The following is a 16,228-nucleotide window of genomic DNA, read 5'->3' as shown; positions in this document are numbered from 1 at the left end:
AGGCCTAATCGCCCAACATCAGCGTCCTTTTCTCATTGCGCACTAGCGCCTCCTGTGGCGGGCCGGGCACAGTGCACGCTAACCAGGTCACCTGGCTTCCGGGTAGGAGGCGCCCTGTGTTAAGAAGCAGTGCGGCTTGGTTGGGTTGTGTTTCAGAGGACGCATGACTTTCGACCTTCGTCTCTCCCGAGCCCGTACGGAAATTTTTAGCGATGAGACAAGATAGTAATTACTAACAATTGGATACCACGATAGTTTGGACACACCTACTCATTCCAGGATAATTTGTACTATTTTCTGCATTATAAAATAATAGTGAAGACATCAAAACTATGAAATAACACATGGAATCATGTAGTAACCAAAAAAGTGTTAAACAAATCAAAATATATTTATTATTTGAGATTCTTCAAATAACCATCCTTTGTCTTGACAGCTTTGCATAATCTTTATTTAACTAATTATGTGACTTCTGAAGGTAATTGGTTGCACCAGTAGTGGTTGAAGTCTTGCGTTGCAAGAAAGTAACAGTAGACTAGTATCAGCCGTGTGCAGGAATATATGATGTCACTCTTATTCATAACAAAAGAACAAATAGCTAACTATAATAATTTGCCATTAGTGAGAAGAGCAAAAATCTATTTATTTTATCTTTGCATTGTAAAATAGTTTTAGTAATAGGCATCTATTTCCTATTATTTATTTAGGTCAATTCCTCACCTTTTCTGACTGTTGGTTTCATACTTGTAAAATAGTCTATAGTGTCACAGGCCGGCTCATAGCCTGTGGCAAAAATGAGGGGACACGAACAACAGGTATCGGCCAATCAAAAAGGTTCTTTATTATAAACCAAAAACTATTAACTTTAAACAAAGAAAAAGGAATGAGGTGTGAAAGTATCATAATGTAAAGTGCAGGGATGCATGAATCTGTGTGTGAATGACTGAGTGAAAACTATGTAAAACTACAAAGGAACAAACAAAACAGGATCATACTTGGAGCAGAGAGAGAGAGACGTAATTAGTGAAGCAGCAGTTTAAATGCCCTGAGCCCAGGTGACTCCAATCACTAACGACCCTCCTCTGCCTGCAGGAGGAACTGCCCCTGCACTGTAGAGGAGGAGCCGTGACAATAGGCCTACAACAAGTTAGGATAGGCTACCATTCGTCCCATCTCTCATTTAACTGGACCCACTTCACAGTAGCACAGTAAATAGATTAGCTATTTCAGGTATGTTGCTCTGTGCTAATCCAATCCGAAACGCATTTTATGCATCACCTGTCAGGTGGATGGATTGTCTTGGCAAAAGAGAAATGCTCACTAACAGGGATGTAAAACAATATTTGAGAGAAATAAGATTTGTGTGTATGGCACATTTCTGGGATCTTTTATTTCATGTCAAAAAACATGGGACCAACACTTCAGATGTTGTGTTTATCTTTCTGTTCAGTGCATTTCCTTTAGATACTATTGGCCTAATTCCAATACTTCTAAAGTACACAGCAAATAAGGACGTTATTGCCATCATAAAAGGTGAATGATTTTTTTTTTTCAGGCAGATTTAAAATACTTGTTCACAGGTCTGATTTAAAACGGCTGCTATACATTGTAACGGTTTTGACTTGAGGTTATTATTTATAGGGGTGCCAGGTAGGTTGTGCCTCCCAGAGAAAACATTGGTTTCTCCTTTTGGTTTGGGAGGGAATGAGTCCCATCTGGTCCGTCAAGTCTACACCAATACAAAGGACTTATGTAAAAGTCAGGATGGAAATAAACTTTTCATAAACCCTTAAAACATTGGAAAGAACTTCAAAAACAACTATTCTTTTGCGTGGGTTGTATTACCAACATAAATGATTACACACATATATAATAATATGACACAATGAGTTCTGGTTCCTCCGGAAATGTCCTGTACCTCGGGCCTAAAAAGAGTCCAGCCCGGTAAAGGAGTTCAGGGAACTCAAGTGACCTTTGTCACGCAATGTTTGTCCGTTCATTCAAGTGTAGTGTAAACCCAGTATTAATCATACAATCAATATAACAATTATTTTACCACAGAACTTTAAAGCATATAAACTCTTACTAAGTCCTCAACTACAACTAACTACATAAATCATCACAGTATACCTCACATCAAAACAAATGAAATACCGTATACAAAAAGGTTGTAGTCGGTCAGTCAGACAATCCATTCCGCTGAGAGGTGTAGTCCACGGACGCAAAGAGTGGATCCGATCCTGGGTAAAACTCTATTACAAAACACATGTTTAAAGGCAACAAAACAAATGGAATAGAGAAGCTTCGGAACTGAGGGTTGAACACATCCTCATTCACGTCTCCATCACAACACCACTTTTGCGCAGCTGATGCTGGCTATTTAATTGGTAATTAAAGGGAAAGCACCCTATTGGAAGGAGAAGCACTGAGACGGTTCAGAAAAATTCAGGGCCGTCACAACGTATGTATGGAGTGCTCCAAGTTGAAAAATAATGTATATTAATATTTAGTTCAAATTTAAGCAACGGTTATGAATGAATGTCCCTAATGACCAGCCTTTATAGGTGATTGATCTACAAGGACTGTCACGACTCCCGCCAAAGTTGGCTCCTCTCCTTGTTTGGGCGGTGCTCGACGTCACCGGTCCTCTAGCCATCGCCGCTCCTGTAGATGGTTTTTGCATTGGATATATTTACCATATCATATGGAGACAGAAACATAAACATTTGACCTTATAAGTAGACATAATTGCAAATGATTAAATCCTTCTAATAGAAATGTAAAAAACAATTTAGTTATGAACTTTAATTAAATGAGTTGACTCTTCACATGGGATGATTTCACTGAACCACAAAAGAAAGGGAGAATTGAATGATCCCCAATGATCCATCGCATCTCCCAAAAACGTTTTCAACATGCATCTGTAAAATTATAGTCTAGAACGCCTGTCTTATCTGTTATGGGACCAGAGGCTGTCATACCCTGCTGGGGTAATGAGGGGGTGGAGTTTTGTTTCAGAGATTTGACTCCCTTCCAGAAGGCAGCTGGATTCCCAAAATTCTCAGATACACAGTTCAAGAAGAATATTGATTTAGATTTTCAAATCAAATGTTATTTGTCACATGCGCTGACTACAACAGGTGTAGCGCTTACTATTAAATGCTTACTTAAAAGCCCTTAACCAACAATGCAGTTTTAAGAAAAATAAGAGTTAAGAAAATATTTACTAAATAAAATAAAGTGACTTTGCATAGAAAATAAACAGCGAGTAGCAGCAGCAGTGTAAAAAAGGGGGGTCAATGCAAATAGTACTGTTCAGCAGTCTTATGGCTTGAGGGTAGAAGCTGTTAAGGAGCATTTTGGACATAGACTTGGCACTCTGGTACCACTTGCCGTGCAGTAGCAGAGAGAACACTATTTGACTAAGGTGGCTGGAGTCTTTGGCAATTTTGTTGGCCTTCTTCTGACATCGCCTGGTATAGAGGTTCTGGATGGTAGGAAGTTTGCCCCCAGTGATGTACTGGGCTGTATGCACTACCCTCTGTAGTGCCGTGCGGGCGGATGCCGAGCATTTGCCATACCAGGCAGTGATGCAACCAGATGCTCTAGATGGTGCAGCTGTAGAACATTTTGAAGATATAAGGACCCATGCCAAAGCTTTTCAGTCTCTTGAGGGCAAATAGGCGTTGTCTTGCCCTCTTTATGACTGTCTGTCATTGGTGTGTTTGTAACATGATAGTTTGTTGGTGATGTGGACACCAAGAAAGTTGGAGCTCTCGACCTGCTCCACTACAGTCTCATCGATGTGAATGGTGGTTTGCTTGGCCCTCCTTTTCCTCTAGTCCACGATCATCTCCTTTGTCTTAATCACATTGTGGGAGAGGTTGTTGTCCTGGCACCACACGGCCAGGTCTCTGACCTTCTCCCTATCGGCTGTCTCGACGTTGCCTAGCACCATTGTTGTTGGCAAACTCAATGATGGTGTTGGAGTTGTGCTTGGTCACGCAGTTGTGGGTGAACAGGGAGTACAGGAGGGGACTAAGCATGCACCCCTGAGGGGCCTCTGTGTTGAGGATCAGCGTGGAAGATGTTGCTGCCTACCCTTACCACCTGGGGCCGGCCATCAGAAAATCCAGGATCCAGTTGCAGAGGGAGGTGTTTAGTCCCAGGGTCCTTAGCTTAGTGATGAGTTTAGTGATGAGCTTTGAGCACACTATGGTGCTGAAAGCTGAGCTGTAGTCAATGAACAGCATTCTCACATAAGTGTTCCTTTTGTCCAGGTGGGAAAGGGCAGTGTGGAGTGCAATAGAGATTGTGTCATCTGTGGATCTATTGGGGCGGTATGCGAACTGGAGTGGGTCTAGGATTTCTGGGATGATGGTGTTGATGTAAGCCATGACCAGCCTTTCAAAGCGCTTCATTGCTACAGACGTGAGATCTACGGGTCGATAGTCATTTCAGCAGTTTACCATGGCATTCTTGGGCACATTGACTATGGTGGCCTGCTTGAAACATGTAGGTATTACAGACTCGGTCAGGGTCTGGTGGAAAATGTCAGTGAAAAATCAAATCAAATCAAATTTATTTGTCACATAGCAGATGTTAATGCGAGAGTAGCGAAATGCTTGTGCTTCTAGTTCCGACAATGCAGTGAAGTGAAGACACTTGCAAAATGTCCTGGTAATCTGTCTGGCCCTGCGGCCTTGTGAATGTTGACCTGTTTAAAGGTCTTACTCATCTGGTATGAAGAGCATGATCACACAGTCATCCAGAACAGTTGGTGCTCTCATGCATGCCTCAGTGTTGCTTGCCTCGAAGCGCGCATAAAGTCATTTATCACGTCTGGAATCGTTGTGTCACTGGGAAGCTCGCGGCTGGTCTTCCCTTTGTAGTCCATAATAGTCTGTCCCTTACCCTAAGTTTCTTGAACGGAGCATGCTTATCTGCAATAGAGTGTAGCAAATAAGTAAAACAATTTAGGGCCTGATCCAAGTCAGAGATATCTGACACAATCCCCCCATTCATACATTCCCAGATCAGACAAGAATTGTTGCTCATTGAAATTCCTATAATTTCTCTTTGTAATAATGTGAGGCCAAGATTTAGGTAGCTTTCCATCTCTTATGCAGGCAACGGACAATGGTGGCTAAACTCATTAACAAAAATTCCATTGGCTGTATACTTATAAAGGGCATTTGTCAAAATAATATGTACAGTGGCATGTGAAAGTATTCACCCCCCCTTGGCATTTTTCCTATTCTGTTGCCTTTACAACCGGGAATAAAAATAGATTTTTGGGAGGTTTGTAACATTTGATTTACACAACATGCCTACCACTTTGAAGATGCAAAATATTTTTAAATGTGAAACAAACACCATATAAGACAAAAAAACAGAACTTGATCGTGCATAACTATTCACCCCCCCAAAGTCAATACCTTGTTGAGCCACCTTTTGCAGAATTTATTTTAATCAAAGTCAAAACATTCAGGTCCACTTAAGGTGAAGACTAACTGTCACCTTTGACCTCTCACCTCTGCAGGCCCTCCAGCTGTCCGCTCTGCTGTGTCCTGGCTTCTGACTGCTGATTGGAGCTGGCCTGGTGTGCTTATAGGTGTGTGAGAGATTTTAAGGAGATGAAGTCCAGTATGCGTCAGTGGCGGAGGCTGCTGTTGGTGGGCATGTTGGCATGGGCCCTCCTCTTCCTGGCTCTGCTCTCCTACTTCCTGGATACCCCTGTGCACAACGAGCCCCTGACCTCCGCCAGCTCCTCGCTCTCCCAGCACCCAGACACACGGCGCCTGGCCTCCATCCAAGGCGCCTCCCACCAGCAGCACCGCTCCATCATGGGCTCCCAGCCCGAACCCACCTACAATACCTTTACCACAGAATATCCCTACCAAGACCCTAACAATTACCCAGACTCCGAGCCTAGCTCCTCCTCCACCACCCCTGAGCCTGGCCTGGAGCTGAGCTACGGGACCAGCCAAGAGACTGAGGGGGGCAGCCGCCAGCAGCAGGACTACCTGGACGCCCAGACCCTGGCTGCCTGGTCCTCCTCTAGCACGGAGAACGTGGGTTCCCACTCCGACCAGACAGTAACTCGAAACAGTGAGAGACCTGCCTGGACCGCTGGCCGGGGGCCCAACCGAACCACACGCCGGTCCTCACGTGAGGATGAAGAGGATGAGGAGGGGGTAGAGACGAACAAAAGCCACAAGAGGTGGCGGGGAAAAGAAGAGGAGGGTTTAGAGGAGGACTACTCCTCCAAGTCTGCCTCACTGGTGCAGCGACTCTGGCGGGGAAAAGTGTCCTCTGGGATGCTGTCCCCGCGACTGCAGCGCGCCAAGCGGGACTACCTGGGTGCCAACAAGCACCATGTATCCTATAAAGGAGGCCGGCGAGCTGCTCAGAGCTCCAGGGAACTACTGTGTGAGCTGAAGGACCAGGCCCGGCTGAGGACGCTGGACGGGTCTGAGCAGCCTTTCTCTTCACTGGGGTGGGCCCGCTTGGTACCGCGCCTGGCCCTGGAGCAGCTCTACAGACAAGGGGGCCAGAGAGGCTTTAGGAGCTGTGCTGTGGTGACCTCTGCTGGGGCTATTTTGCACTCAGGCCTGGGGAAGGAGATCGGTGAGTGGAAGGTAGAGGGGTCAGGGAGGGGAGGGAAAAGAGGCAGAGGAGGGGGAGAGAGAAGGGAGGGAAAGAGATCGAAGGCAGGGTGATGGAGGGATGCAGGTTAAATGGGATTAAGGGCTTAAAGAGAGAACTGGGAAACTTTTATCGGTACAGTAGATTAAAAAACAACAACTCTGTTTTCCCTTTACCCAATAGTTAAATAAAGGTTAAATAAAATGTTTTAAAGTAATACCCTAATGAATAATACCCTATGTGTTGTGACTGTGTTGTGACTGTGTTGTGACTGTGTTGTGACTGTGCTGTGACTGTGTGTCAGTGTGAAATACATCATTGATCCTGATCAACTTTCTCTGTGACAACCCTGTCTCTGTGGCAGTCTGTCTGCGCGAGGGGAGAATGATGACTCTTTACGCCGTGACATCCACAGCATTGATTGGAAAGTCAAATTGTCATGTCACTCTCTCGACTTCCCCATTCGCCTCTAGCATAGTATTAGTTTATTGTAGCAGAGAGAGAGACGTTTTGGCTTGGGCTCTATACTGTCTCTCACACACTGAGTAGCAGACATCTGTCACCCTGTAGTAACAATCTCTGTGATTGGCTGAAAGGGCTTTGGCATAAGTAATTCAAAGCCAATCAGATCCCCAGAAGGGTCTTCATGAGTTAGTTTGGAGATCCTCTATAGACTTTTAGAATACTTTGGCCGACTGCATTGCATTATCTGTGTGTGTTTGTGTGTTCTGTTCTCTGTGTTGGAGGCTGTATGGTGTACGGGGAGTGTGAACTCAGGGACAGATGGCTCACTTTTGGGAGGAAAAGCAACTGGTAACAAATCAAGTTCGTTCACATCACCCATGTAGATTAGGGATGCAAATGTTGGTAAATTTTGCTGCAGACTAACTGACCCTCATTAACCAGTCAACAAACTGTATTATTTTTTTCAAAAAGTAAAATGACATGACCAACATTAAATACTATCAGAGATCTGTATATAATGACGAGATGCTTATGTTTCCGCCATTACAATGGAAGCCGGCCCAAGGCGAGAAGGCCGAAAATAAGCCCATAGAAACGCATTGGACTTATTTAGGACAGATTTTGGCGAGAGTGTAACCTCTCGCTTTGCCTTTTCCTCTTTGATACTATGCATGCTTACAAGGACAGGACATTTTTCATTAAGAGCTAGTGACTCCCCATCCCGCATGAGGGAGCGTAATCATCGACTGACACTAATTAGCATAACGCAACGGACATAAATATTCCTAGAAAATATTCCTATTCATGAAAATCACAAGTGAAACATATCGAGACACAGCTTAGCCTTTTGTTAATCACCCTGTCATCTCAGAATTTCAAAATATGCTTTACAGCCAAAGCTAGACAAGAATTTTGTGTAAGTTTATCGATAGCCTAGCATAGCATTTTGTCCAGCTAGCAGCAGGTAACTTGGTCACGGAAATCAGAAAAGCAATCAAATTAAATTGTTTACCTTTGATGAGCTTCGGATATTTTCACTCACGAGACTCCCTGTTAGATAGCCAATGTTCCTTTTTTCCAAAAATATTATTATTGTAGGGGAAATAGCTCCGTTTGTTCTTCACGTTTGGCTGAGAAATCCCCCGGAAATTGCAGTCACGAAAACGCCGAAAAATATTCAAAATTAGCTCCATAATATCGACAGAAACATGGCAAACGTTGTTTATAATCAATCCTCAAGGTGTTTTTCAAATATCTATTCGATAATATATCCACCGGGACGATTGTTTTTTCAGTAGGACCGATTGGAATAATGGCTACCTCTGTATTTTACTCGAGAATCACTCTGGGAGCCATCAGGTGACCAGTTGCGCAATGTAGCCGCTTACGGGTATTCTTCAACATAAATGCGTAAAACTATGTCACAATGCTGTAGACACCTTGGGGAATACGGAGAAAAAGTAATCTGGTTGATAGCCCATTCACTGCTCAATAGGGACGCATTGGAACGCAGCGCTTTCAAAACATGAGGCACTTCCGGATTGTATTTTTCTCAGGCTTTCGCCTGCAATATCAGTTCTGTTATACTCACAGACAATATTTTTACAGTTTTGGAAACGTTAGAGTGTTTTCTATCCTAAGCTGTCAATTATATGCATATTCTAGCATTTTGTCCTGACAAAATATCCCGTTTACTACGGGAACGTTATTTTTCTAAAAATGAAAATACTGCCCCCTAGTCACAAAAGGTTAATGGAAACATTCAACAATGGCAAGCCTATTGACTCACAGTCAAAAGGCTTTATTGAACATGCAACTCCTGTAATGAAGCTGCTAATAAAACTTATTTTCAAATATTTTCCCAAATGCAATTCACTGAAAATATCCAGTTCTAAACTGCGGTCCTAATGCGAGCAGTTCCATATGTGACAGAGATTAAAATATCCCACCTTTCCAACAAGTCAGTTTGTCAAATGTCTACCCTACTAGAGCTGCCCCCGCCAACTGTAAGTGCTGTTATTGTGAAGTGGAAACATCTAGAAGCAACAACGGCCACTCACCAACCGACTGACCAAACAACCATCCGACCGGCCTAGGGGGAACTCCTGCATGATAAAGGCCTTTGTGATGAGCCACATAATAAACTCATTCAGTATTGAACCTCTGTGAGGTTAGAAGAGACAAATCTAGTTTAATTAACTGTATAGATTGGCGAACAGGAAATAAAACCACATTGATCACACTTAGTTACGCCAAATTCAGAGCTTGGAACTATAAGGTTCTATCTGCTAAAAGAAAATTCTGAGATAGTTGACTTTAAAGTTCAGAACATTGGTTTGAACAGTGTCAGCTATTTAAAAAAATAATCTTATTCTTTTCAACTTAACAACATGAATTATGGTATTTATAATACTATTTAGGTAGAGAACACTGAACGGAATAAGGCTATGTCAATAACTACATTTTGACCAAAATCTAGATAGAACCTTATAGTCCCAGTAGGTGTTTCTGAACTCCTGAGGTGGAAATGCCTTCCTGTCTTCCCATCCTTTCCTTCCTTCATGGCTGTGTGTGTGTGTGTATGTGTGTGTACAAGCGTGTGTGTGTCTGTGTACAAGCATGTGAGCGTGTGTTTGGGATTATAGTCCGTAAAGTGAGAGGTCTTTTGAATCTGTTGTCATCTGTACTGTTTTGCTGCCACCATGTTGTGAATTGACTGAATAACACCCTCAACGGCCTTTTATGTTCAAGTCCTTTCACCACCTCACCGCTCTCTCCCTCCACATCTTTCCACCTCCACCCCCTATCACACACCGTCCTTCCGAATTCCAAATAGACCCCCATTCCTTGGCTATCACTTACCTTAGTCACTCTTAGAGCCATGACCATGTGGCTTGTACGTGGCTGTTTATTTGAAATCTAAGAAGTACCTTTTGAGATGAAGACTGTGTATGCAGTAACATTACTCTATCAGGTATAGTCCTGGGACAAAGAAATGGGCCGTACGAGCTAGAGGCATGGAGACCAAAACCTACTCTTTGAATGTCAGTGAGAACTTGGAGTCTGTCCACAGGGGTTAAGCTAAGTGTTGATCTACTGAATGCCAATAGCTTCCACATGTTTTACTGGTGTCATTGAGGAAGTGGAGGATAGCTTTGCTGTGGAAGCCCATCCTTTGAAGTGTCAGCTCAACTATACATGATCGTTCATCCTAGTGTCATGTAGCCCTGCTGAAGTCACAATGGACTGCTCGACCAGCGGAGAGAGACTGATTAAAAGTGGCTGAGTTTAGCCATGACCATCAATCATAACTGTGTGTGCGTGCGTGGAGGCCTATGTGTGTATCTGTGTCCGTTCATGTGTGTGCAGGCCAGTAGGACACACTCCCTGTCTCTATGCTGTGTACTAGCCTGTTTATAGCCTCTAGACTAGACTAGGTTCAGCCTGAAAATGTTGTTTCCTGGTGGTGATTGATGATGGGTCATACAGTTGATACTGGAAGAGCAGACCAGTGCCTGTCAAAGTCCCTTCAGTTACACACGTTGACCACAAGGCTGCGCTCTTTCTGTGTCTATGAGTAGTGATACTGTCATGTACAAATAACAGAGCTGAATCCTGCACCAGATCGTTCATGTACCGGATTGTTCATGTCAAATGGCTATTCACGCTTACCAGTCATTCCGCTCAAGTGTTTTGACCATGGCTGAAAGCAGAGGGCTTTTTCTGTCTCTATGGATGGAGGGAGGGAGGTCACTTCTTTCAGGCCAGGGAGACTTGCTAGTGAAGTGCTTCAGCTTAACTGCAGTGTCTCAGGAGGTAAATAAGATGCAGGTACTCATGCTCTCTCTCTCACGCTCTCTTTCTCTCTATGTTGTGCTCTTTGTGGATATAACCCTCTTTGTCTGTTTGAGCCGTAGGTTAACGTGTGTGTGTGTGTGTGTGTGTGTGTGTGTGTGTGTGAATCCTGTTTGTTCTAATTCCCCTGAGCCACCACCTTAACCTGCTAAATCATAGTATTTGACAAGAGTAAACCGTCTGGACCAGCTATATCATAGTATTTGACCAGAGTGACCAGTCTGGACCAGCTAAATCATAGTATTTGACCAGAGTAAACCGTCTGGACCAACTAAATCATAGTATTTGACCAGAGTAAACAGAAGACAGACTGTTGGATGCCATCTAGGAGCTGGTCCTTTATGAGCACTTGATTGATTGGCCTTCCATATTTCTCTTTGACTTAGTTTAATGACACTTGATTGTCTAAATTGAATGATGCTTGATTTTCCTAGCTGAGTGGCATTTGATTTTCCTAGCTGAGTGGCATTTGATTTTCCTAGCTGAGTGGCATTTGATTTTCTTAGCTGAGTGGCATTTGATTTTCCTAGCTGAGTGGCATTTGATTTTCCTAGCTGAGTGGCATTTGATTTTCTTAGCTGAGTGGCATTTGATTTTCCTAGCTGAGTGGCATTTGATTTTCCTAGCTGAGTGGCATTTGATTTTCTTAGCTGAGTGGCATTTGATTTTCTTAGTTGAGTGACATTTGATTTTCTTTGTTCAGTGACATTAAATTGACTTATGTTGTCTTTGCCTAACCCCCAGATTCCCATGATGCAGTTCTGCGGTTCAACACAGCACCTACAGAGGGCTATGAGAGGGACGTGGGGAACAAGACCACCATCCGCATCATTAACTCGCAGGTGTGTGTGTGTGTGTGTGTGTGTGTGTGTGTGTGTGTGTGTGTGTGTGTGTGTGTGTGTGTGTGTGTGTGTGTGTCAGTCAGGGATGAAGGAAGGATTTTTCACATGGGGTGCTTATTATAAAATGATTTAAGCCCAATTGAGATTTTTCTAGTTATAATTTCTGACATTTGGTAGGCTATTTGTCAACTCGTCTATAATAAGATACATGAAGCTTCTCTTCGGTCATAACTTCTTGCTCTAGAAGACTAAACAAAGCGCTGCTCACCAGAATGTCAGAAATCGTCCAGTTTTCTCTTTCATTTCTGCTTCTCTCGTGCAGCGAGGATATTTAGGGGCCAGGGAGAAAACATACCATTCTTCCCATTTACAAATGACATCAGTTTGACCGGTTGTAAAGAAATGAAACACTGTGAAAACGATCAAACATATTTCTGATGAGATTTCAGTTCGACTTGGATGCATTTATGTGTTTGAAATACTGTCAGTTTTATGTGATTGAGTTCCTAACCGCACATTCCCATTCTCTCAAGAGATGCTGAAAGAAAGAAATCCAATTTCTTCTCTCCTGTTCCAGAGACAAAATTAACATTTGATGTAGCTACTATATTACTATATTACTATATTACATAGTTATGCAGGAGTTAATATTATATTACTCTACAGGTTAGGGGTTATAGACCTAGAGTTAATATTATATTACTCTACAGGTTAGGGGTTATAGACCTAGAGTTAATATTATATTACTCTATAGGTTAGGGGTTATAGACCTAGAGTTAATATTATATTACTCTACAGGTTAGGGGTTATAGACCTAGAGTTAATATTATATTACTCTACAGGTTAGGGGTTATAGACCTAGAGTTAATATTATATTACTCTACAGGTTAGGGGTTATAGACCTTGAGTTAATATTATATTACTCTACAGGTTAGGGGTTATAGACCTAGAGTTAATATTATATTACTCTACAGGTTAGGGGTTATAGACCTAGAGTTAATATTATATTACTCTACAGGTTAGGGGTTATAGACCTAGAGTTAATATTATATTACTCTACAGGTTAGGGGTTATAGACCTAGAGTTAATATTATATTACTCTACAGGTTAGGGGTATTAGACCTAGAGTTAATATTATATTACTCTACAGGTTAGGGGTTATAGACCTAGAGTTAATATTATATTACTCTACAGGTTAGGGGTTATAGACCTAGAGTTAATATTATATTACTCTACAGGTTAGGGGTTATAGACCTAGAGTTAATATTATATTACTCTACAGGTTAGGGGTTATAGACCTAGAGTTAATATTATATTACTCTACAGGTTAGGGGTTATAGACCTAGAGTTAATATTATATTACTCTACAGGTTAGGGGTTATAGACCTAGAGTTAATATTATATTACTCTACAGGTTAGGGGTTATAGACCTATAGTCAGTTTCCAGATTTCAGTTTCTATTCCATTTGTATGGGCACTGCAATGCTGCATCTAGTTTCCTGTGTCAACTTTGACTCCTCCCCTTAACAGATCCTGGCCAATCCTGATCACCGCTTCAACACCAGCTCCCTGTATAAGAACGTGACTCTGGTGGCCTGGGACCCTGCTCCGTATGCTGTCAACCTACACAAGGTGTGTGTGGCATCTAGAAGGCAATATGTAAAGAACATCACCCAACAGAGCCCCAAAGTCCTGTTGAATGGGTGGAGGAGGGGCCAAGGTTACGATCAAATCAAATCAAATGTTATTGGTCACATACACATGGTTAGCAGATGTTAATGCGAGTGTAGCGAAATGATTGTGCTTATAGATCTGACAATGCAGAAATAACCAATGAATTATCTAACCTAACAATTCCACAACAACTACCTTATACACACAAGTGTAAAGGGATGAAGAATATGTACATAAAAATATATGAATGAGTGAATGTACAGTACGGCATAGGCAAGATGCAGTAGATGGTATAGAGTACAGTATATACATATGAGATGAGTAATGTAGGGAATGTAAACATAAAAGTGGCATTATTTAAAGTTGCTAGTGATACATTTTTACATCAATTTTTGCATGATTAAAGTGGCTGTTTAACAGTCTGATGGCCTTGAGATAGAAGCTGTTTTTCAGTCTCTCGGTCCCTGCTTTGATGCACCTGTACTGACCTCGCCTTCTGGATGGTAGCGGGGTGAACAGGCAGTGGCACGGGTGGTTGTTGTCCTTGATAATCTTTTTGACCTTCCTGTGACATCGGGTGCTGTAGGTGTCCTGGAGGGCAGGTAGTGATGCGTTGTACAGACCTCACTACCCTCTGGAGAGCCTTACGGTTGTGGACGGAGCAGTTGCCATACCAGGCGGTGATACAGCCCGATAGGATGCTCTCGATTGTGCATCTGTAGAAGTTTGTGATTGCTTTTGGTGACAAACCAAATTTCTCCAGCCTCCTGAGGTTGAAGAGGCGCTGCTGCGCCTTCTTCACCACGCTGTCTGTGTGGGTGGACCAATTCAGTTTGTCCGTGATGTGTACGCCGAGGAACTTAAAACTTACTACCCTCTCCACTACTGTCCCGTCGATGTGGATAGGGGGGTGCTCCCACTGCTGTTTCCTGAAGCCCACGATCATCTCCTTTGTTTTAGTTGAAGTTGAGTGTGAGGTTATTTTCCTAACACCACGCTCCGAGGGCCCTCACCTACTCCCTGTAGGCCGTCTCGTCATCGTTGGTAATCAAGCCTACCACTGTAGTGTCGTCTGCAAACTTGATGATTGAGTTGGAGGCGTGCATGGCCACGCAGTCGTGGGTGACCAGGGAGTACAGGAGAAGGCTCAGAACGCACCCCTGTGGGGCCCCAGTGTTGAGGATCAGCGGGGTGGAGATGTTGTTACCTACCCTCACCACCTGGGGGCGGCCCGTCAGGAAGTTCAGTACCCAGTTGCACAGGGCGGGGTCGAGACCCAGGGTCTCGAGCTTGATGATGAGTTTGGAGGGTACTATGGTGTTAAATGCTGAGCTGTAGGCGATGAACAGCATTCTCACATAGGTATTCCTCTTGTCCAGATGGGTTAGGGCAGTGTGCAGTGTGGTTGCGATTGCGTTGTCTGTGGACCTATTGGGGCGGTAAGCAAATTGGAGTGGGTCTAGTATGTCGGGTAGGGTGGAGGTGATATTGTCCTTGACTAGTCTCTCAAAGCACTTCATGATGACGGAAGTGAGTGCTACGGGGCGGTAGTCGTTTAGCTCAGTTACCTTAGCTTTCTTGGGAACAGGAACAATGGTGGCCCTCTTGAAGCATGTGGGAACAGCAGACTGGGATAAGGACACACCAGCCAGTTCTGAGGATGCGGCTGGGGATGCCGTCTGGGCCTGCAGCCTTGCGAGGGTTAACACATTTAAATGTTTTACTCACGTCGGCTGCAGTGAAGGAGAGTCTGTATTGTCCTCAAAGCGAGCAAAGAAGTTGTTTAGTCTGTCTGGGAGAAAGACATCCTGGTCCGCGACGGGGCTGGTTTTCTTTTTGAAATCCATATTTGACTGTAGGCCCTGCCACATACCTCTTGTGTCTGAGCCGTTGAATTGCGACTCTACTTTGTCTCTATACTGACGCTTAGCTTGTTTGATTGCCTTGCGGAGGGAATAGCTACACTGTTTATATTCGGTTATGTTTCGGGTCATCTTGCCCTGGTTGAAAGCAGTGGTTCGCACTTTCAGTTTCGTGCGAATGCTGCCATCAATCCACGGTTTCTGGTTTGGGAATGTTTTAATAGTTTCTGTGGGTACGACATCGCTGATGCACTTGCTAATAAACTCGCTCACCGAATCAGCGTATTTCTGTTGTTGTTTGACGCAGTGCGGAACATATCCCAATCCACATGATCGAAGCAATCACGGGTTCTTCTTTATCGCCACCTACATGTATGTTGACAGTCATAAGGCTGCTAGTTTTAGGTTTCCCCCTTCTCTCTCTCCCCTCCCTTTCCCTACCCTCCTTCTCTCTCCCCTCCTTCTTTCTCTCTCCCCTCCTTCTCTTTCCCTCTCCCCTCCTTCTCTCTCCCTACCTTCTCTTTCTCTCTCCCCTCCTTCTTTGTCTCTCCCCTCCTTCTCTGTCTCCCTTTCCTCATTTCCCCCTCCTCCTGTCACCTCCTCTCTTTATTCCATGATTATTATGCCGCAGGACAAATCAGCCTCTCTGTCTGATCCTCCTCTTTCTTCATGTACCCCCCCTCACTTTATCCCTACCTCTCTCTGAGCTGAGGTGCATGCTCAGTAATACGTCCTGGGGTAAAGGACAAGGCTATGATGATTATTGTGAATCACTGATTAATAGACTTCATGGGACTCCTGGGTCCAGCAGGTTAATCACCCCCCCCCCCCCATTTCTCCACTCTCCTCTCTTTTCTAATAGATTCGAATTATTTAGTCCTT

At 43.6% G+C, this 16,228-nt stretch overlaps 1 protein-coding gene across 1 annotated transcript in view; it reads left to right on the top strand.

Moving 5' to 3' along the window:
* The window catches only part of st6gal2a (ST6 beta-galactosamide alpha-2,6-sialyltranferase 2a), a 69,649-nt gene that overhangs the window by 36,951 nt on the left and 16,470 nt on the right, over positions 1-16,228 (top strand). Inside the window, exons 2-4 of the mRNA XM_020460942.2 lie at positions 5,543-6,630; positions 11,713-11,810; positions 13,341-13,442. Coding sequence (XP_020316531.1) covers positions 5,637-6,630; positions 11,713-11,810; positions 13,341-13,442 — 1,194 coding nt within the window. The 5' untranslated portion in view covers positions 5,543-5,636. The remainder of the gene's footprint in view (positions 1-5,542; positions 6,631-11,712; positions 11,811-13,340; positions 13,443-16,228) is intronic.

Source organism: Oncorhynchus kisutch, linkage group LG2 (genome assembly GCF_002021735.2).
Source record: "Oncorhynchus kisutch isolate 150728-3 linkage group LG2, Okis_V2, whole genome shotgun sequence".
NCBI lineage: Eukaryota > Metazoa > Chordata > Actinopteri > Salmoniformes > Salmonidae > Oncorhynchus > Oncorhynchus kisutch.
The sequence above is the reverse complement of the archived record's forward strand: the minus strand, read 5'-3'. Positions and strand labels throughout refer to the sequence as shown.